At 40.9% G+C, this 22,912-nt stretch overlaps 1 protein-coding gene across 3 annotated transcripts in view; it reads left to right on the forward strand.

The window, feature by feature from the left end:
- SHROOM2 (shroom family member 2) overlaps window positions 1–22,912 on the forward strand; it is a 156,032-nt gene that overhangs the window by 58,600 nt on the left and 74,520 nt on the right. For all 3 annotated transcript variants that reach the window (XM_070943258.1, XM_070943257.1, XM_070943259.1), the window contains one exon: window positions 20,181–20,332. In XM_070943258.1, coding sequence (XP_070799359.1) covers window positions 20,181–20,332 — 152 coding nt within the window. The remainder of the gene's footprint in view (window positions 1–20,180; window positions 20,333–22,912) is intronic.

Below are 22,912 nucleotides of genomic sequence, written 5' to 3' on the forward strand. Positions count from 1 at the left end.
CTTTTGCTAGTGAACGTTTCAAAGCTGCTTTCATTTGTGCAACTGTTACAGTCAGTTACAGTCAGGTTGTTTTTTTAAAAAAATGAACATTGACCTCACTACACCTAGATTCTAACAAGTTGTTTATAGAAAGAGATACCTTAAATATAATTAGCTTTCAGCAATATATGACAACAATCTGCTGTAAAATAATGTTTTTCGCATGACTAAAATTCTACATACATTTTTGTCAGAGTAACTTTCTGTTATATCTAGCAGGCTTTCAAATACATATGGATCAGATTACACTATTACTATTTAAATAAATGAAAGCTTAGCTGAACCTATCTGAATGAAATGTCTGCATTGTATTAACATTTCATATAAAATTCTCCACTGTAATATATTTATATTTTGCTAATCTTTTGTTTTATGAATATTTGATACAGTATGTTCATGCTTCACACCTTTGAATGACTGCCATGCATACTTTCCTCCCTGTTTAATTAATATAGTATTATTGAATATAATGAGATAAACATATATACATACTTTTCATGCTGTTTCCTTTTAGGGTAAGTACTGCTATATGGAGTGCAGAAAAAGTAATAAATATTAAGCCAAATAAATAAGAAAAAAAAGTGTAGTCCCTTTATTATAAACTAACACTATTCATCATATCTCCTCATAATTTCCTTTCCTACTTACATCATATCTACCATACACTACTTCATACATTACCTTTTGTTCTTTCATCTTTTGCATTTTGATATAATTCTATTTACCTACAGCTTTTTCAGTCTCCACCTTTTTGGTCCATTCATCCTTCCTTCATATATTTGTTTTGCAATTTTATTCTCATTTATTCTCTCTATATGATCAAAGCATCTCACAGTGTTTTCAAAGCATTAGCAATTTTTTTATTTATTGCCTTTCCTTGTAGAAACCTTTTGGCACCTCTAATGAATAATTGTATAGTGTTTTTGTTCTATATACGTATGTTTTATTAATGGTATATTATATTTTAAATGTTGTCATTTGATCTTGGACTGTAAATGAATAAATAACAGAATTGTTACACATCTATTAAACATTATTTAAATGTGATCATATCCAGAGTAGAAAGCCAGTGCACTTCCATATTTAAAATACATGCATAGAAAGAAATTAAAGAAAAAAAAATTTACAATCCAAATCTGTTATGCATATTTTATAGATGTAGTGATGAAGCAGGGTTTTTTTAAAGCAAAACTAAAGTTGATCTATTTTTTCTATTTTCAAATGGCAGATCGATTTTCCAGCTAAGCAAATTAACAACTCCTACCTCATATATAATTGAGAAGCTTTGTCCATTAATTTCTAATCTAGTTAATTATCCTAAAGAGCATGCAAGGAAAGGATCTTTAGTATCTTGTTTCCTCAAGAGAAAATGCTTGAATGTAACATTATACTGCCAAGGAAATTAATATTATAAATTAACAACTCAAATTTAGATAATTGCTATAAAAAGATATAGCTCACAATTTGAGCCTTCAGTTTTAAAGGTTTGCAACAATTTCTTTATGTTTATGGACTCCAGGGAATGGTAGAGGGGTCCCAATGGGTCAGACACGACTTCACAACTAACAACAAGAAATTCTTTGAATGTTTGTTTCCTGTCTACTAGATAGTTCAGCCAGTTAAATTCATTCTCTAGGGATGTTGTTGTTCTCCAGCGCACTGCTTGGAGAATCCAAATCTTGGGCGGGGGGGGGGGGGAGTTCCTCAGCTTGATTGCCAGACTGGGTGAATGTTTCTTTAAGAAACGTCCTTGGCCACTCCTCCCCTGCTTGGCTAAGCTCCAGTTCATACACTCAGTCAAGCAAGAGACTGTTTTTTTTCTAGAACGCTGCTACTACACTCCAGCATTGGGAAAATCCTCTTATCTGATAGCAACTGAGAGAACTTTTTTTAACCTTAACTTCCTACTCTGTGCTTTCTCCACGCCCCCTTTTGCACCCGAATCCCCAGTCTTTCTCTCAGTTGCTGACAGACTGAGAGGGTTTTCTCTGTGCTCTGAGTATTGTGTTAGGTTTTTTGGTTATTTTTGATTAGCCCCCCCCTTTTTTTTGTTTCTGGTTAATTTCGGTTAGGATTAGGCTTTATTTTGATCCTGTGAGTCAATCAGCTGCTCGTCGGTTTCGTGCCCAGGGATCTGGGTCGTACCGGCTTTCGCGCCTCTGCACCTACTGCTGCCGGCTTCTGTCCCTGCGGGGCGGATCCGGTCAGATTCCCATTGCCGATGAGATCAGGGCTGAGCGGATTGCTCCCCGACTCCCGTGTTTGACCAGCGAGCCAGAGCGGAGGTGTTTCCAAGGAGCGGCTACCGGCACCCTTTACTTCGCGGCGTGGCTCATCCAGCGGCCGTCCCGTCAGGCTTCTGCGGGCGGCGCTGCGGCTATCGGCTAATTCAGCTTTAACTCGACCACTGTGAGTGATTGCAGGGGGGGGTGCGGCGTGGCTGTCGGTTGCTCACCACCCTCCCGCCGTGTTGCAGCCGGCCAGGCCATCATCCCTGAGTGGCGACCGTGTGAGAGCGGCGCCAGGGGAAAGTGCTCCGTAATCCTTTAGAGCACGGGCGGGCCGCCATTTTGCTCCTACGCCACCAACTCGCGGCCACCATTTTGAGCATTAGGGCGGCCGCCATTTTGGATCGCCTCGTGGCAGCGCGGACCCTAATCAAAGGGCTGCAGCCTCTTCTCTGAGGGCTTGCTGGCTGACTTTCAGTCCCGGTCTGGGCATTGACTCAGTAGGAAAAGTGGGGGGGGGGCGTTTGCAGTCTATTGCTCACCCCTTTGTAGCCTTTTGTGTAGGGCCTACCCACACACCTGGGCAGAGAGCGGGGTGCCCTCTTATTTGGCGTGGCAGGAGTGCCAGCACTGCTTGTTGGGTACAGTTCATTGCTCAGAGCTATATTCAGACTATCAATCAATCAATCAATCAAGCAATCAAGCAATCAACCAGTCATTCAATCAATCAATTAATTAATCAAGCAAGCATTCATTCAATCAATTAATCAAGCAAGCAAGCCATCAATCAATCAGCCAATCAATTATTGATATTTATTTCTTATAATTGTTATTATTATAAATCAATCTATCAATCAATCAATAAATAATTACTAATCAGCCTATTTGGTCCTGCTTGGGGCGTTCTCACCATGGCGGACTGTTCGTTCTCCTCAGATAGTGATCAGGAGGTCAGCCCTGTCAGATCTACTAAGTCCCGCAAGAAACAGTCGGGCAAACGCTCTGCATCTGGCGGTCACAAGTCCCGCCACTCTAAAACCTCTGCTGCGGCTGATAAGGATGCTCTCAGGCGTCATAAGGCGTTGGAGAAACAATGTGAGAAAGCCAAGCAAGCGTCAGCTTCATTATACAGTTGTGATGCGGGATCCGCCCAGCAGTCTGTTCCTGTTCCCGACGGTTCGGAGCGGAGAGAGGTCCGATCCGTTTCTTTGGCTTGGCAGAAGGGTGTGTCCCAGTCGATGCCTGATGTTTCCTTAGCGGGTTTGGAAGCCTTTCCACCTCGGCCAACCTTCGGCCACCTTCACGCCCACAGCAGCGGGCCTCCGAGCAATGGACAATCCTCCACCTCCTTCACAGTTCGACTTCCAGACGATGCTGTCTACGGCGTTAGCTTCTATTATGGCGGCTGGAGCGCAGTCAGCGGCCCAGACGTCGTCGGCGGGGACTTCTTCAGGCACGTTGGCCACTTCGGGGTCCCGCAGGGCTCGCTCCCCCTCGCCTCGTGAGTCTATTTCGTCTGTGGGTTCGTGCCATGACGAGGAGGGCCCTGAAGACCTCGAATTCTCCGAGGATGAAGGACTGGTACCTGACACTCCGGCCTTCACAGGCTTGTTTCGTCCCGCACTATTTAAGTCCCTCCTTCACAAGGCTCGTTTGACTACTAACTTGGGTTCTGTGGGAGCACAACCCCCGACAACCCCGTCTGAGACCAGTCCTCATGATGCCTTATTTAAACAAGTCAAGCAGGAGAAAGACTTTATTCCGTGCCCTCAACTGTTCACGGATGTTCTGCAGGCACCTTGGGCCCAACCAGGGTCGTCCACTGCACCAAGCAATCTAGATAAGAAACTGTTCTGTGCGGCGCCCGAACTTGAGGCCATGTTGGACTTGCCCACAGTGGATGCACCGGTGGCGACCCTCACTTCTCATTCGATGGTTTCATCTGATCCGCTGGAGGGTCTCAAATCTGAGGACAGACGCACTGAATTGGCGTTTCGTAGATCACATCAGGCCGTGGCCTGGACTGTTAGAACTGCCACGGCTACTTCGTTCTTCAATAGGGCCTCTTTGATCTGGTTGCGTCAACTTCAGGAACGGCTCCCTCCAGAGGATACCCGTTTGCGTCACGATATTAATAAGATTATTGCAGCCACAGAATACTCGGCGGATGCTTCGCTGAACTCTGTCAAGTTTGCATCGCGGGCGTTGGCGACATCTGTCACATCGCGATGCCTTTTCTGGTTACGGCCGTGGAAGGCCGATGTTAAAACCAAATGGAAGTTGGCGGCGGCCCCGTATAAAGCCCCGAACCTGTTTGGTACTGCATTGGAGCCAGTCCTTGTTGAGGACAAAGACAAACGCAAAATTATGCCCTCATCCTTTCGCAGACAGGACAGGCGTTATACTCCATACACGCAGCGTCAGCCCTTTCGTTCTTACTCGGGGCAGGGAGGCCCCTCTTCTTACCGACAGTCGTTCCAAACTCCAGACCGCTTTTCAGACAGACAGCGTTTCAGAGAGCGTGGCAGATCTCAGACCTCCTCCAAGCGCCCCTATCGTGGGTCCACTTCCATCGGAGGGCTTTCAGCCCGCTATGTCTCGGGACATCCAGGACCTCGTATCTCAAACTATTTCGAATCCTTACTTCTGCTCCTCTCCAAGGGTCTCAGGTTCCTGTCTTGGCTCCTCCCCGCTTGGCTCCATTGTATGGCGATCCGCGATGTTCTTATTTTCACCGTCCAGAATCCCTTTTAACTGAGGACTCTCCCTGGGAGGAGGAGGAGCTTGAAGAAGGGGAATTGTCTGAGGACGAGGACCTAACTCCGGAAAGACCTTCTTTTACGGGACTCTTCCGTCCTTCCATGTTTAAGTCCTTGCTCCACAAGGCCAAGATTACCACTAACATGGGATTATCATCTTCTCAGACATCTCAACAGACGGATCTGAATCCTCATGATGATCTATTCCACCTGCAAAAACCGGATCAGGATTTTATTCCATGCCCGGAATTATTCATTGATGTGGTTCAAAGATCATGGTCCCAACCCGCTTACATTTCTGCTTCGACGGGACTCGATAAGCGGTTATACTGTTCAGATCCTTCCTTACAGGATCTAATTCATTTACCTTCGGTGGACCCTCCTGTGGCCCAGCCAGCTCACTCTACCCCAGCCGGCTCACTCTACCTCAGTGATTTCCAACGATGTGCTCGATGGACTCAAAACTGAGGACAGAAAGGCTGAGTTGTCTCTCCGCAAGACACATCAAGCTGTGGCCTGGGCCATCCGGTCATCTACATCTACTTCATTTTTTGCTCGCGCAGCTCTCATCTGGTTGCGCCAATTGCAGGAGCGGCTCCCGCCTGATGACAGCAGGTTTCATCATGACATAAATAAAATCGTGGCAGCCACCGAGTACTGTGCAGACGCGTCTTTGAATGCGGCTAAATTTTCCTCTCGGGCCCTTGTCTCCAATGTCACCTCTCGACGTCTTCTTTGGCTCCGCCACTGGAGGGCCGATCTCAAATCAAAGTGGAAGCTGGCATCTGCCCCCTACAAGGGTTCTCTTCTCTTTGGAGAAGCCTTAGACACTATACTTGTGGAGGATAAGGATAAATGGAAAGTTATGCCTTCCTCTTACAAACGTCATGACAGGAGATTTGCTCCTTACAACCAAAGGCAGCCCTTTTGGACTGAGTCCGGACCCAGCGGGCCCTACTTTTCCAGGCACTTCTCTCACGGAGGCGATCAGGCCGTGGAGCGACCTGCCTACCGGGATTGGGGCAGAAGTCAGCCTAACTCCAGACGACAATACCGTGGGGCCTCCAACCGACCTTTCCGGAGGGGTAAGTGACTACACCACAGAACTACCCATTGGCGGTCGTCTTCTCCACTTCTTGCCCCAATGGGTTTCTTCCACGACAGACGCTTGGGTTCTCCAGATTGTGAGGCTCGGCCTCACATTGGACTTCCTCTCCAGCCCTTTGAACTGCTTCCTCCGATGCACCGTACCTGGCAACCCGGAGAAGAGAGCTTTGATGGATGCAGAGATACAACATCTGCGCCATCAAACCTGTGCCGGTAGAACAACGGGGATCCGGTTTCTACTCGCGCCTGTTTCTCGTCCCGAAGTCTTCCGGGGACTGGAGAGGGATTTTAGACCTGAAGGCACTGAACAAGTTAGTCAGATATCACCACTTCAAAATGCAGTCGCTTAAGTCGATTCTGCAGGGCATCCGGCGGGGCGACTTTATGACTTCAATCGACCTCAAGGAGGCTTACCTCCATGTCCCGATCCGTCCTTCACATTGACGGTTTCTTCGGTTTGCCTACTCCAACCGGCACTTCCAATATCGGGCCATGCCGTTTGGCCTCTCGTCCGCCCCTCGGACCTTCACGAAGCTGCTAGCAGCCTTGGCGGCTTCTCTGCGACAGGTCCCGATTAGAGTTATGTGCTACCTGGACGACATCATTATTCTATCTGCCACTCGGGATCAAGCCGTGGACGACCTCAGGACAGTCTCTCGTCTTTTACAACAGCACAGGTTCTCTCTGAACCTCGACAAAAGTCAGCTTCTGCCCACCACTCGCATTCTCCACCTAGGAGTTGTCATAGACTCGATCACTTGTCGTGTCTTCCTGTCCCCCGACAGGATTCACAGCATTCGGTCCTTGGTGACTCAGGTACTGTCTCTCCGGTCCATTCCCTTGATCACCTTGTCCCAGCTTCTCGGCAAACTAATTTCTTGCATCTCAATTGTCCCATGGGCTCGTCTTCACAGTCGTCCTCTTCAATGGTTCCTCCTGCCCTATCAGAGATCCCTAAGAGCGTGTTCAAACATTACAGTGGTCCTCCCGACTGCACTCCGGTTGTCTCTGAGATGGTGGATCTCCCCGTCCATACGGAAGGGCTCCTATTTCCTGGAACCCAGTCGGACAACACTAACGATGGACGCAAGTCAATTTGGCTGGGGCGCTCATCTGCTGTCATCGGTCGCCCAGAGCTGCTGGTCCCCTCGGGACTTATAACACGACATAAATTGGTTGGAGCTTCGAGCAGTCCATCTCGCTCTCCGCCAGTTCCAAACATCTGTGAAGGGGCGTCATGTCCTAGTCCTAACGGACAATACAACAACGAAGACTCATGTGAACAGGGAAGGGGGAACCCGAGCCAGACATCTGATAGATGAGGCGATGAGGATGCTCCTTTGGGCAGAGAGAAACGTTCTCTCTCTGACAGCCGAGCACATATCCAGCGTCGACAACGTCAGGGCGGACTGGCTCAGTTGGACCCAGATAGATCAGGTGGAGTGGCGCCTGGATCCGGCCTTATTCAGGGACCTATCGAGGCGGTTCGGCCTTCCAATGGTCGACCTGTTTGCAACCCAACTGAACGCCCAGCTTCCCCGGTTCTTCTTCCGGTTTCCCTGTCCCGGGGCAGAAGGTTGTGACGCGCTTCGAAGCAAATGGCCTCAAAGCCTCCTCTACACCTTCCCTCCTCTGCTGCTCATCCCTCGGGTGATTCGCATGCTGTTGGAGGAGAAGGCGGATCTCATCTTGGTCGCTCCCAATTGGCCGCGTCGGCCCTGGTACGCAGATCTCCTGAGCCTTTCGGTGGAGCGCCCCTGGCACATCCCCAACGACAGGATATCTCTAAGCCAGGGGGTCATCCTGTACCCAAACCTGCAGTGGTTGCAGTTGACCGTCTGGCGTTTGAGAGGATACGCCTGAGGAAGGACAACATCCCGGCCAGCGTGATCCACACTATGCAATCCACCAGACGTGCTTCAACTAACCGTATCTACGACGCCACCTGGCGCTCCTTTTGCACCTGGTGTTCTAAGACCCATCGGAACCCCACAACAGCATCTCCATCTGAGGTTTTCGTGTTCCTGCAAGAAGGTTTGGACCGTGGCCTCGCTCCTAATACCCTGAGGCGTCAAGTGGCGGCCCTTAGCATAGTTTTGTCTTCTGTGGACGATCGGCCTTTGACCCAGCATCCCCGTATATGAACATTCTTACGGGGGGCATCCAATCTCCATCCTCCTACTGTCCACCGTTACCCAACTTGGAACTTGCCATTAATACTTTCAGCCCTCATGTCACCTCCCTTTGAGCCACTGACATCTATATCTCTTCGATGTCTGTCTCTCAAGGTTGCCTTCCTAGTGGCTATTACTTCAGCGAGACGGGTGTCTGAATTGGCAGCTCTGACTGTGCGACCCGACCTTTGCGTCTTCCATCCTAATAAAGTGGTGCTTCATACGGACCCTTCCTTTCTGCCCAAGGTAAACTCACTGTACCATCGTGCCCAAGAATTGATCCTACCTGACTTTTGTCCAGCTCCGAGTCACCATCTCGAACACCAATGGCACACCTTGGACGTTAAGAGGGCTCTCCGTCGTTACATTAAGCGGACGGCTTCCTTCCGTAAATCTGAAGCCTTGTTCCTATCTTTCAATCCATCTACATTGGGCAGGACAGTCTCCTCATCCACGATTGGTCATTGGATCAAGGCCTGCATCGTGACAGCGTATCGTACCAGATGGACCACTCTGCCAGGGAGGGTCCTCCCTCACTCTACCCGTAGCGCAGCCACATCAGCTGCTTGGGCTACCAGGCTTCCATCCTGGACATCTGTAGGGCTGCAACATGGACTACCTTAACACCTTTTGTTCGACATTACAAAATTGACTCCTTTGCATCGGCTGAGGTTTCATTTGGTCGTCGGGTGCTGCAATCTATCCTGGCTGTTCCCCTCCAGGATGACGCAGCCTCCCACCCTTCTCCAAACTAGCTTGGGTATATCCCAAGATTTGGATTCTCCAAGCAGCGTGCTGGAGAACGGACGTTGACTTACCTGAACGTCCTTTCTCGGCGCGCTGCTGGAGAATCCAACCCATCCCTTCGGCTGCTTCATGGCCAGGACTGTTCCCCTTTCTTATTGTGTTTGTTCCAGGACAGCACCATCTTCTGTTTGACCTCGCGAATGACCTGGAGCTTAGCCAAGCAGGGGAGGAGTGGCCAAGGACGTTTCTTAAAGAAACATTCACCCAGTCTGGCAATCAAGCTGAGGAACTCCCCCCCCCCCCCCCAAGATTTGGATTCTCCAGCAGCGTGCTGAGAAAGGACGTTTAGGTAAGTCAACGTCCGTTTTAACCATTTAGTCTTGTTGAACTCTTGGCAACTTTATAGGCAAGTGCTCTCCATGCTACCCTGTCAAGCACATCTTCTTTCAGTTGTTGGATGATGATCTTTGTATCAGTTTTGATGTTATCAAGTGAGTGTATTCTTTGCTCGCCCCTTCTTCTTGTTCCATTAACCATTCCTAGCATCATTTTCTTCTCCAATGAATTTGCACGTATGACATGGCCAAAGTAAATCAGACATAGTCTTATAATTTTAGCTTCTAGTGATGTGTCTGGTTTTATATGATTCAGCACCACTCTGTTCGTTGCTCTGGCTGCCCATAGTATGTGCAATAATTTACACTAGCACCACAGTTCAAATGCATCAATTCTTTTTAGATCAGACAGTAGGTTCAACTCTCACACCCATACATCATTATAGGGAAGACTACTGCTCTAACTAACCTGATTTTTGTATTTATATCAATATCTCTATTTTCAGATCTTATTCATCTTAACCATTGCAGTGCAGGTTAAAGTTATCTCTCTATTCTCTATGGATAAAGTACAGTGATTCAGAAAGTTCTCCAATATTGAGGGACTTCTGGGGAAGAAATGGCATATTGAGGAAGCTTCCACATTTTGTGGAGCTGACAATTGCAGCTAAGAACAAAGAATCCACAAGTAGATTGAATCAAGGGATTTTCTCTGGAGAATGAGAAGATGCAAGATTACCCAATCTGTGTTCCTCACAAGGAAACTGCAAGGCAGCATTCTCTTGAAGTTGAGAGAACTGGCAGACAAAATAATTTACTATTTTTGCTCCAGGCTCACTCAGAGCCTTCAAAGGACACTTGTTTGCACTTCTTTGCTAACCATCTTTGGAAATTGTTTATTAATTGCTTTAAAATGTTAGACAAGGTGAGAAGCACTAGGTGAGTGCCTTAAATCTTTAATATAAGAATATGAAACTATAAATTTTACAAATTCAAAATAAACAGCAAAAAGTAAGAAAAGGTTTTGGCTATAGCAAGTTTTAAACTGATTAAGTAAGCAGAACTTAGTGTTAATTAAGTGCTTATTTCAATATTAGGGCTCTGAAATTAATTTTAAAAAGTAAATGAGGAACAGAGAAAGAACTTTTATTTTAGATACTGGAAATATAACAAGATAATCAACTTACAATGGCATTCAGAGATTTTGTTGAGGAATGGCAATGGAACAATGTTATATTGCCAGCTATAGTAAATTTTTATGAACACCCTGTTCCTAGAAGAAGCTGTTACATCATAACATATTACATAAAAAGATTTGTAGAGAGCAATGTGGGTAAGAATTCATTGCTGTATGTGCAAGAAAAATCTTAAAATATTAAGGAAATAAAAGTGCCAATTCAAGAGAGTAATTGGAATATTTTTTTCCTGCTGGATTTACAAAAGAGACGTTAAAATTTTGAAGAAACTTGAGGCAGAGGATAATGATAAATGAATTAAGGAGCAAGATTGTTTTGTGTAAAAAAGAAGGAATATAAAAATTGGCATATTTGATCAGGATTAAAATGGGATATGTTGTTACATGGGGGAGTTCTTTCTGCACTTGCTATCACCTGGACTAGAAAAGGTATTATGTACCATATTGGATTCACTTACAGTTAAGAGTTCAGATATCAAATGATAGAGTCTTATATTTGTTAAGAGAAAGCGAAGTGGTAGTGAATATTGTTCAGTTATAATTATTGGAAAGCTAGGTACTACACTCCTGCTGCTCTAGACTGAACTCAGTTTCTTTATGAAGTTTATATGCAGGCAATATCTTGCCATTTGAATGATTTCCTTTAAGTTCCTCTTTTCTTAGTAAGCATATCCATCTCTTAAACTCTTTCTCAAAGGACTTGATTTTCATATACAATGCCACCTGGTTGTACTTCTATTAAATCCAGCAGAATCATGAAATCCAACAGAATTTTATATCTTCCAAATGTTGATCTTGCATTCCATAGGAAATAAAATAAATACAAACAAGCCATAGCATTTCTTTTATTTTGGAGATGTTCAATTTCAAAGTAATTTCTGTTAAGGATGTGCAAATCAAATCAACCAAAGTCCAATTGAGATTTGTGATTCAGTCAAATTCAGTAAAAATGAACTGCTGTGACCAAAATGTTATTGAATCATCATATTCATGTATTGATTGAGTTAAAGATGTTATTAAACGGTATTGTTTTTGAACCAAAACTTCAAGTTTAATCTTCCCACAGACCTCATTTGCTCTAACATTTGTTTTGTTTTTAATTTTACTATTACTGTATAAATAAATAAATAAGTTAAGTGGTTCAAGATACAGAATAATACTGTTTTAGAATTGTAATGGTTACATTTACTATTTTCCTGAAATAGATTGTAAGAAGTATAAATTTCCATCATGAAGTATATATTTAGCATAAGTGAAAATGTTGTGGTTAAAATGCCTGCTTGTACAAATCACAAACATTAACCACAATAAGAAACTGTTTTGTTCAGACTTTTCAAGATTAAGAGTTAGAAGGAAAAGGTGGGTATTAAATTAGATACTGGATTTCGTTTTTTTTTCATAATGTTTCAGCTTTTGCAACCTGGGTGGCAAGCTTAATCTTTAACAAGAAATATTTTAATGTTTCTTGGAAAGAAGTTCATAAGTATTCTTTAAAACATGAGAGGATAAAAAAGTAGTTGGGTAATTTTTCACATGATGTTTTGAACTATAAATCCATTGAAATGAATGTTTAAACTGTTGTAAACATGTAACTGTGTAAAAATCTTTAAACATGTAACTATAACTGAAAAATTGAGGTTGTATTTCAGATCTTGAGGTTTTTTAAAATAATGATTCAGAATATATGCTTGCTTTAGAATCATCATTTAATATTTTAAAGAGGAAAAAGTACTGTATTGTGAGTGGAAAAGTCTGTGCGTCTTATACAGCGAATATTGTGGTGCAGGGGGTTGGTGTGGCAGTGATCAGCTGTTCTAGAACAGGCTGCTGTGGCAAACGGGCCGCAGCAGCAAACGGGCCACGGCAAACGGACCAGATGAACACCGGATGGATGCTGGGAGGCAGATTTTTTTCTTGTTTTCCTCCCCAAAAGCTAGGAGCGTCTTATAGTCCGAAAAATACAGTAGTTCATAGTAAATACATGATTTGATTTTACCTTCAATTTTTGCTTATTAATATTTCCTTTCACTTGCCAATTCTCTATATTTTATCAAGATTACAATTTCAGATATCTTTCTTTGGCAAGTAGCATTAGAAAAGTCTGTAGACATAACTCCAGAACTCTTCCTCACCCAGGCAGATCTACTATATTACTGTTCTTGTAGAAATTGCTATATACCAATAAAGGAGAATATTTGCAGCTCAGGGTTGAAATGAGGGGGCCTTGGTGCTCTCTGAGCTTGGTTGTTTTCTTGCAAATGTTTCATTACTCAAACAAGGTAACATCACCAGTGCTAGTAAGGAGGGGGTTTGCTCCACTATATATAGTATATATATCCCACAGATATATATGTGATAGACACACACACACACACACACTACATATCTCCGCTACATTTATTTAGTCAAAGTGTAAGATCATCCACAATCTCCAAAGATGCAAGATAGTATAATTATCTATTTGGAAAAAAACAAATGAGGGTTCTCCATTATATACAGTAGAACAGGACTGTCAAAATTGCGGGCTGGATGCATCACGTGCCATGCCCGTGCTCGCTTTAGCGAAGGGGAAAAAGTCCCAATATGTCACGTGATGCTGCTGTGACAACAGAAGTTTGATACCCCTACAGTAGAGCATTTTCTCAACCCAGCAAGTTTAAGATGTGTGGACTTCAGCAACTGTAAATTGTTTTTTACAATTTACAATGTCCTTTAATTATAATATTTATCTTGTTAATATGCCATCCAAATCACCCAAATTAGTTCACACAAGATGGGAACAATAATTTTAAATCAACTTTCCTCTTCCTAGTATTTATTTGTTTGTTTATTAGAGTTGCATGTTGCCTATCTTGCCTAAAAGTGACTCTGAGCAAATCTGTAAGTGTTGGGACTTTATTATCAAACTTCCCAGATAGCATCAACAAAGCCAATTCTCAGAATTGAAGCCAAACAGAAAAGGAGCAAATGGGAGAAAAGATCTAGATTTTGTCCATTAAAAAAAAACTATCAAACACTAATATTTAGGCCAGATATCCTAAATCTATTTTTAGTTGTAAGAGATATTAGGGAAGGAGAGCTGAGGTCATTTATGTCTGAAAACAAAGCGATGCTGATAAGATATTAATGAAAAGAAACAAAAATGTGAATTCTCCAAGGACTATAACTTGATACAAAGTCATCATTCCACATGACACCAGATGATGTGTGACATAGCCTGCTTGTTCATACACGTGTTGTTAAAGGAATGTGGACATTTTTGCAATAACAATGAAAGCTGATCAGCAAATGGGTCTTTTTTTTTTTTTTTTTTTTTTGAGACTGGAGCATCTCTGTTCATCTTTTATCTGTTTAAATCTGCAGACATTCCCTTTCCTCCTGTTCCTTGTAGGTTGTCAGTGCTTGAAAATAGATTTGTAACTATTCTTGGAATGTTCTACATTATTATTTAATAAAGTTTTTTTTTCTTGGGCGGATTACCAACCTTCCCCTCATCGGTTTAAGGATTTATAGCACTTTGTTACAGTTCTGTTCAGAAATCAGTTTTCTTTGTGCATGGCATGTCATATTTATTTTGATCAGTGATTAAAAAGCTTTAGATCAGTGTTAGACGTTTTAATAAATAGCTTTGGAACTCTCCTGCATGAATTCAGGTGAGTTTATTTCAGAAAATGCTGTCATACTCGTGTTTTTAATGTACAGCATTTTATGAAATGATAAATTCAAAAATTAAGGAAACAGTGTAATGTTGGATAAGACTAAACTTGTAAAATACAAAAACATAAATAAGTTACTTTCTAAGTTTGTAGAAAGCTTTCTGCAACTAAGGGAGCATTAATTCGATTGATAATTAATGGTAACAACTCATTTATCAGTAAATCTATAACAAATCCTGAATGTATACCAGGAATTTCCATGTCCAGAAATGTGGTTTAGGCATGAGATCTTCTGCATTTTTTGAAAACATTGAAATTAACATTTATATCTCAACTTCAGTTTTGTTGATATTAGATTTGCCTACTCTTTGATGCATCCATCCTAACATATTATCAATGTCTGTTCAGTCCATGAAAGTATTGTATTATCAGTGTAATAGCTGCTCGTTTACAAATCTAATCATCTTTTTTTCTAGCTTTGACTGAGACACAGTACATGTAATTTTGTTTTCAATATGGTCTTTTATAAATAATACTGATGGATAGTTGTATATTTACAGAAAACTGATTTTTTTATAGTTAATTTATTAAAAATTACAAATATAACAATAAAAACTAATACATTTTTTAAAAGGTGCAGAAAGAAAATAATAAAATATAGTAAAGAAAAAATAAAGATATGGTAAAGAAAAAAAAATATAAAAGGAAACGACTCTTCTATCATCACCAAAAGTAGGAACAATTGTAAGAGAAAATTATCACTTTCTCTTAAAATACAGCAAATAGCCTCTTCTTCCCATAGCCTCTCTTTTATCTATGTAAACAAATCCTTAAAGCCTCATTGTTTCAATCCTGATGTCAGCAAAAGGGTTGCCAGAGATAACATATCTGTTTTAACCTTGATTAAATAAACCATATTTGATTTATATTCCTTCCTTTCACTTGTAACAATCTTGATCTTTAGTCTCTTCAGATCTTCCCTTCAAGATGTTCTAGAAGTTTATTTCTTTTCATATTTTCTTTGCTCCTTTCTCTTCAAAATTCTTCAAAGTTTTAACAAGACTCTTTTAAAAATCCTATTGGAAAATTATCCAAGCCACTCTCTTGATTTGTTAATATTCCTTTTAATTATTATGACAGCTTGTAATCTTTGTATGTCCAATGTAACATCTTTTTGCAATTCATTCTTTTTAAATCCACTTCAAAATCAGTCTCAACTATGTCAGGTAAAATTTGTTCCACTTCTATAATGTATTTTAAACACAATTTATCTATACAGGCAGACATAATTAATTTCAGGGTCCCAAAATATTCTTCAATATGTCCAATGTTAAAATAGTTTGCTGCTTCTTATCAGTTGAATTTAACTATTCTTCTTCCTAATCTAATGTTCCTTCTATTTTCCTCTGGCATCCAATTTTTAAATTTTTATCTTCTTTAAAAAAAATATCAAAACAAAAGCATCTTCCTACAGGAAGTATTCTTTAAAATAAATTCCAAAATCTCCTTTTAGATTTATTTGTACCCTCAGTCTATTTGTAGCTTTTAAGAAATCCTTCTTGTACTATTTACTCCAAAAACATTTTTAAGTCATTAAATTTGTATTTTGAATGTCTTTCACCAAGGATTGATAAAAAAAAAACCCAGGTTTGTAAAATTTGTCAATCCAAAGATTCATAATAGCTGAAAAGGAGTTGTTAAACTATTTCCGAAAGTGATTAGAAAGGAAATATGCAAAACCAGTATCCTTTTAATAGTCCCAACCATGATTTGAGCAAGATGGCTATTCCCTCATGTTCCAGAGCTCTAAACCTGCAGAGACTATTGTCTTACAGACTCCTCATAAGAAGCAACTGTTTGAAGCACTTGTTGATAATCTCAAATCTTCTCCTGTCCCGAGAAAAATTACAAAGACCTGATATACTCACCAGCTCTTTCTTCTGCCACAGTGGAGCAGTCTTCAGTTTGCCATTTCTTTCCTGGAAGTCCAGAAAGCTGACTTTTTAAAATCTATAGTACTTTGAGGTGATTATATAGCTTGTACTTAATGCCAAAAGAGGACACTGATTTTTGTTACGCAGATTATTTTTTCTCAAAATGAAAAATTCAGTTTTGTGCATGAGAATGTCAGGAAGTTAATCAATTAGAAAGGATTTGGAGGAAATATAGGAAGGACATTTTAACTTAAGGATATTAGTTTCTCAGTCCTAGGTATATGTTAGTAGATAATAAAATCATTAATAATGATCTACTAAACAAGTGACATACAGCAAAGAATATAAAACCACAAACGTGCAAAATAATCATGTAAAAGATTTTTTTTATATTTTGTATTTGACTTTGGAATAAAATAATATATAAATAAATCATACACAAGTTTTTTTAAAAAACATAAAACATTAGATCTGCATTGGAGCTGGAATCTCAATTACGAACAGACTCCCCTTTTAAAAGCCGTATAACTTATCTTCTTTTTTTTTTTAAGTTTTTTATTATTTTTTTAAAACATAAACATAAAACACATTTTTTCAAAGCAAAGCTTTTGATCCGGTCACAAATTAATACAAATCACTAACAAATCTTAATTTTCAACTAACACAGCTTAATATTTTACTCAGTTATTTCCCTCAATTTTATCTATTTAACTATGCCATTATCCCCAAAAACCTGTTACTTAAATCTTAAATCCTAATCAATGGAATTAATTATAATTCCATTTTTCTCTTTCATTTGCTTAGATGGATATATTTTAACAATATAAATCATCACAATTATTATAAACATTCATAAAGTAATTAATTCCAACATAATCATTTTATTTTTACTAATGAACTCAACATTTATAGTCTTTATTTCTGTTATTAAACCTAACTTATTCATTTTATTTTAACTATTAATCTCAACATACTCCTCCTTATTTGGCTATCCCACCTCATTTTATTTTGTTATAAAACCCAACATCTTTATCTTCATCTTTGTTGTTAAACAAGTCATTTTTATTTCCTGGCTGTTAAACACAGCATAACCATTTTATTTTTGGCTGTTAAACACAGCATACTCATTTTGTTTTTTGGCCTACACAGCATATCCATTTTTATTTTGGCTGTTACACAGCATATCCATTTTGTTTGGCTATTAAATACAGCATAGTCGTTTTTGTTTTCTGGCTGTTACACAGCATATCTATTTTTATTTTTTGGCTGTTAAACACAGCATAATCATGGTTGGTTTAACTATCCCTACTTAATCCTTTCTTTGTTGTTTCCATCCATCTATACATTGCTTATTTTCAGTTAATCATATTTATCCTTATCCTTTTTCATAACAATTTAACATTGAGACATGGTTCTTGCTTAAAATATACCTTTAAATATATTTATAAATTCCTTTTAACATTTTAAATTAACCATATTTATCTTTATCCTTTTTCATACCAATTTAACATTCACATAATTCTTGCTTCAAACATACCTTTAAATATGTTTATAAATTCCTTTTAACATTCTTAATTTCTGTAAAAACCTCCTTTTTATTACTACAATCCACCCATACATTGTTTTATTTTTAATCACATTGTTTCAATCTTCTTTTTTCTTTTTCCAGTTGTGTTTATCTTATTTCTTCATTTTATCGCCTGCAAACATATATTTCCTTCCATTTTCAAAGTTTTCAATTTTGTCCTCCATAAGTCATATCTTTTTGTTATTTTTATTCCGGATATAATATATCAAATCTTCTCTTGGGCCTGCACTTATTCCTTCTTTTATTCCTGCGCCAATTTTTAAAGTTACTATTGTTTCAACTATAGGAGTTCCATTATAATTTCCTTTTCTTTTCACAAAAGTCAAGCTGCCTTCAGACAGGGAAAAAAACCTTCTCTGCAAGATCCCACGACTTTTATCGGTAGGACTCAAAATTTCCCATAGCAGAAAAGAGTTACAAAGTTCCTTTTTGAATCAGATGGTGTCCCTCTACAATCCACATTTTCCATTAGTCATGCGAGTATCCATTTTGTGCTATTATGTAACAATCCAATTTATTTCTTCTTTTAATTTTAAAAGTATCCAATCTTCTTCTTTTTTAAAAAAATCCAATTCAAATTTTAAAATATCCAGTCTTTGTCCCATATCTCGATATTTAATTCCTTTAGTTCTTTTCAAAGCATAGTTGTTTATCGGGTCTTTGTTTCTTTAAGGTAACATTTTAAACTTTCAGCCCCTTTGTTATTCAGCCACTATTTTATAGCTAGGGGTCTTATAGATGTTAATTTTGCTCTAGGCATTGTTCTAGCATGGGTTGGTTGTCACTCACCTGGCTTCAAAGAGCTCCGTTTCTATCCACTTTCCTCAAGCACATTTCTTGCCCGGTTGTCCCAGCTTCGTGGTAGCTGCCATGGCTGCCGCCCCCTGCTGCCAACTCACAGAGGTTCCCTCTGACCTCTGAGGAACTTGCCTGTTCCTCTTGGTCGTCCCAGGTGCCCCTCCTTTACCTCCATCCCTGCAAGATGGTTCCGGTCCGAAGACCCATCGGCGGCGGTTCAGCAGCCGGGGTTTTCGCAGGGCTCATCAGAGCCCGCTATTTCCCTAACTGTCTTACCGTAACACCAAACCAGAAGTCCTATAACTTATCTCTTGTACTCCTTATCCATTCTCTGGATTTTGTGACTGTTTATTCATATTAGGTTCATAGATAAGTTATAGAAATTGGGTTTTTGAAAAAAATCTAGGAGCATTTCTACAATGAATAGTTTAAGAAAGTGTAGAAGTAATATTTCTTTCTAATAGGCTGTACTATAGTTTTCATATAAGCTTATTGAAATTCCACTTTCTGTTCTGTTTTGTTAAACAAAACAAGATTCCAACCGATGACTTGGTTTTTTTGCTTTTGTTTGGTTTGTTTTTGCCTTCAGAAGTTCTTTCTTGGTCTGTTTGGTAAATATGAAGAAAGAACACAGGTTGCTTTACTTCAAATGTTATATTTATTATTAAATTCAAAAAGGCAGTTGTGCAACAATCTTTGTTGAGGTATATGACAATAAATAGTTCTGCTCACCCTCTTTCAGGCAGATATATATGTAATAAAGTGCGTTTCAGAATGAAGCAAAAAGTTATCAGAAACAATAGAAAAAAGATGTAACAATTACAAGGACTACCCTGTTTCCCCCAAAATAAGACATCCCCTGATAATAAGCCCAATCAGGCTTTTGAGCGCACGGCAATAAGGCCAAGGGCTTATTTCAGGGTTCAAATAAAATATTAAGATGGGGTCTTATTTTCAGGAAAACACAGTAGTAGGAAATGGGGTAAATGTCTGTGTTTTATTATTTTTTTTCCTATAGAGGTTTCTTTAAACAACTAACACATTAAATGTACTTCCTTGTATTGTTCCAGATATCATTTTTCTTCATATAGCAGTGTTTCCCAAATTGTTAGGTGTCAGCTCCAGTTTAAAGAGCACCTGGAGGCCATGACTAGAGGGACCTTCTCCCAGCTCTGGCTGATACACTCAATGAATGACGACTTGTCTTCAGTAACTCATTTATATTCTCCATTACAAGGAATGCCAGCATTTTGATATTAATGATGGGATAGATTTTGATTACTTAGTGATCTAATTGATGCTTAATTTCAATAAGATAAGTGCAGTCTGATTTGTGGGAATATTTACAGTGGGATGAATGTCCAACTTTTTGTGATGGAAGCAGAGATTTCTAGCACTTTAAGTTTGGAATTGCTGCCTAGCCGGAGAAAGTAACTGCATGTGAGTTTTACTTCTTAAAATGTTGTTATAAAGGGACTACCTTTCGGGCAAGAAAATTTAACCACATAGTTATTGTCATGTCAGCAGATGGATTTTTATATTCTCTATGGAGAATATAAATGGTTTTTTAATAACCTATGTAAACAGAGTTGACAGTTAATTTTTTTCTCATATTTTCAGATTGAAGAAGGTAGCAAAGCTGCAGCTGTGGATAAATTGCTGGCTGGAGATGAGATTGTCAGCATCAATGACATTAACCTCTCTGGCTTCAGGCAAGAGGCAATCTGCTTGGTGAAAGGCTCACACAAGTTCCTAAAGCTTGTGGTAAAAAGGTAAGATCACAATATGCAGTAGCAAAAACTGAAATCGGGTTTTGTTTGGATGTTATTAATTTAATGACAATGAATACTTTTTACAGAAATACCTTTGTCACTTCACAAATTTCTGTGTGCATTTTCTAAAGTAACAACTCTACTTTAACATATTTTATTTTTAAATTGCTTCAGAAAGCTAGTCTATGTTATTCGTTCTTGGGAAAAGAATACTTGACAATAGGTCAAGAAAACTTTTAGGGTTTGTTCTGTAGCATTTCTAAACCAAAACAACTGCAAGGTAAGCATCTGGCTTGTACATATTTTAAGTCTCATCACTTATGACTGTGACAGTTTTGAGGAAATGCACCTCATATGTAGAAATGATGCTTTGTCAGATATCATGGGTTTAATCATTGATTGATTGTGGGAAATATTCCTTCTCATTCCTTTTAAGGTTATAAAATGTGATATTCATATCTCCATTGCAGTTTTTATGTGTGTAGGCTTTTGCTTATAAGACACTCAACCCCAATTTGGAAAACTGTCCATGTATTCAATCTACAATTCTAATATTCCCAATAATCAATAGCTTCAGAAATCTAGTTGTTGTTGTCCCTGCATATATTGAGAGTATCTTATTGAGTAGAGTTATAGGACAATATGGCTATATGTAAAGAATGAAGTTGGCATCCTAAAGAAATTATGTCAACATAGATCAGATGCTTCTCCAGTGCGCTGCTTGGAGAATCCAAGCGTGGGTTGACTTCTATCTATCTGCCAGGATCTGAGTTGTTAGATTTTCTTGGTCATGCCTCCTCTGCTTGGCTGAGCTCTAGTTTTACGACTCAGTCTAGCTAGAGAGACGTGAAATTTTCCACTCTAACACTTAGGGCAGTTAGAAGAATTACTTAGCTTGGATTCTCCAAATAATTTCAATTTAGGAGCTGATCTCACAGAGGCAGTTTAAACAGGAAATTTTCTTCCTGCTTTGTGGCTCTGAACTGCTACAGCAGCAATGCAGCTGCTGGCGGGTGTCCTGGTCTCCCCTGGTCCATCCAGTACGACCACCACCGCCTCACAGACATCATCAGGGCAGCAGTCCGGAGTTCAACCCAGTGATCGGGGATCATATGGCTTTCATGGGCCTCCTGCTCCCCCGCATTGATCGCCACCGGTGTGTGCGCTGGTTCCCCTGATCCGCCAGCACAAGCACCACCACCATATCAGCTCCATCGTAGGCCAGGCAGCTCCAGAGTCACTGCCTGGTTCTCTAGGGAAAACTCAGAGGAATCGGGATTTTTTTCCTGCCCGGCACTGGGAGAGCCGGATTTCCTGCTCTTGCACCATTTTGAGTGCCTGTAAGTCGCGGCAAGGACTCCATTGTGGCGGCATTGCCGCTTATTCGTGCCTTGGCTTTCCCTCCCATTGTGGGTGTGCTGGCCCTCCCTGCCTAGTCAGGTGTGACTGCCACCACCCTTGATCCTGACAAAGGGACCAACTCCAGATCGATTGCAAACTGGTTTGAATAACCCAGGCAGTTTTCCAAATGGCAGAGCAATCCCTCTCCCTGGATAACGGACAGGTGAGTCTTTCTCCCAGGCCCCACAGGGCAGAGGACTGTAGCCCCAGGAGTACCAGGGCAACTGCCAAGGGGGCCACAGGGAGGGGCAGATCAAAAACCCCTCTTCCCAAGAAGGCTTCATCTACTTGGACAAAGATGCCAAAAGGCACCACAAGGCACTGGAGAAACATTTCTCCAAAGCCCAGCAAAAGGCACAGCCTGACAAGGCCTCAACTGTCTCTTCTGCAGAGGCAGTTTTTTCCCGCTCTGTGCAACCTGAACTGCCTTCTCAGATAATTGGGGATAGACAACAAGACTGATCGCCAGAGCGTGCTGGTGAGCTGCAGCCTTCACTGTCAGCCTGTTATGAGGAGAAATTTCTTCTACTTTCTTGCCTAGCAACTGCTGGTTTGGAATCAGCGTCTACTGCTAGAGGCTAAGCTCCTGCAGCGACCTTCACCCCTACAGCAGTGGGACTCCACTCAGGGGAGGGCCAGGGGGCTGGGCTATCTCAAGATATACGAAAGCTCATTTCTGAGGCTATATCACAAGGGATAGCGGCAGGACTGCAACAGAGGGGCCATTCTGACCCCCTGCCACCCAGCCTATATACTCAGATCCCACCACATATACCACCACTACTGGGACCTCCCTCATCACACACATCTCTGCCCAGCGCAGATTCGCTTATGGGGGATGAGGATCAGGGGCACCAGGAATTTTCAGATGATGAGGGGATGATACCTGACAGACCTTCTTTACAGGTCTTTTTTGTCCCTCCTTATTCAAATCGCTACTTTACAAGGCCAAAACAATGACCGATATGGGAGTAGTAGAAATTCCTGCAGAACACCCCCAGGGTTCGCAAGACCCACATAAAGGGTTGTTCTTGGAACCAATCGCAGAACAAGAGGTCATCCCTTCCCCAAAGCTGTTCGTTGACATAATTCAATGACAGTGGAACCAACCTAGCTCCCTTGCAGCCCCCAGTGGGCATGACAGAAGGCTTTACAGTGCAGGTCCAGATCTCAAGGAGC

The sequence above is a fragment of the Pituophis catenifer genome, unplaced genomic scaffold (genome assembly GCF_029215685.1).
Source record: "Pituophis catenifer annectens isolate HBS135680 unplaced genomic scaffold, rPitCat1.0.hap2 SCAF_4, whole genome shotgun sequence".
NCBI classification, from domain to species: domain Eukaryota; kingdom Metazoa; phylum Chordata; class Lepidosauria; order Squamata; family Colubridae; genus Pituophis; species Pituophis catenifer.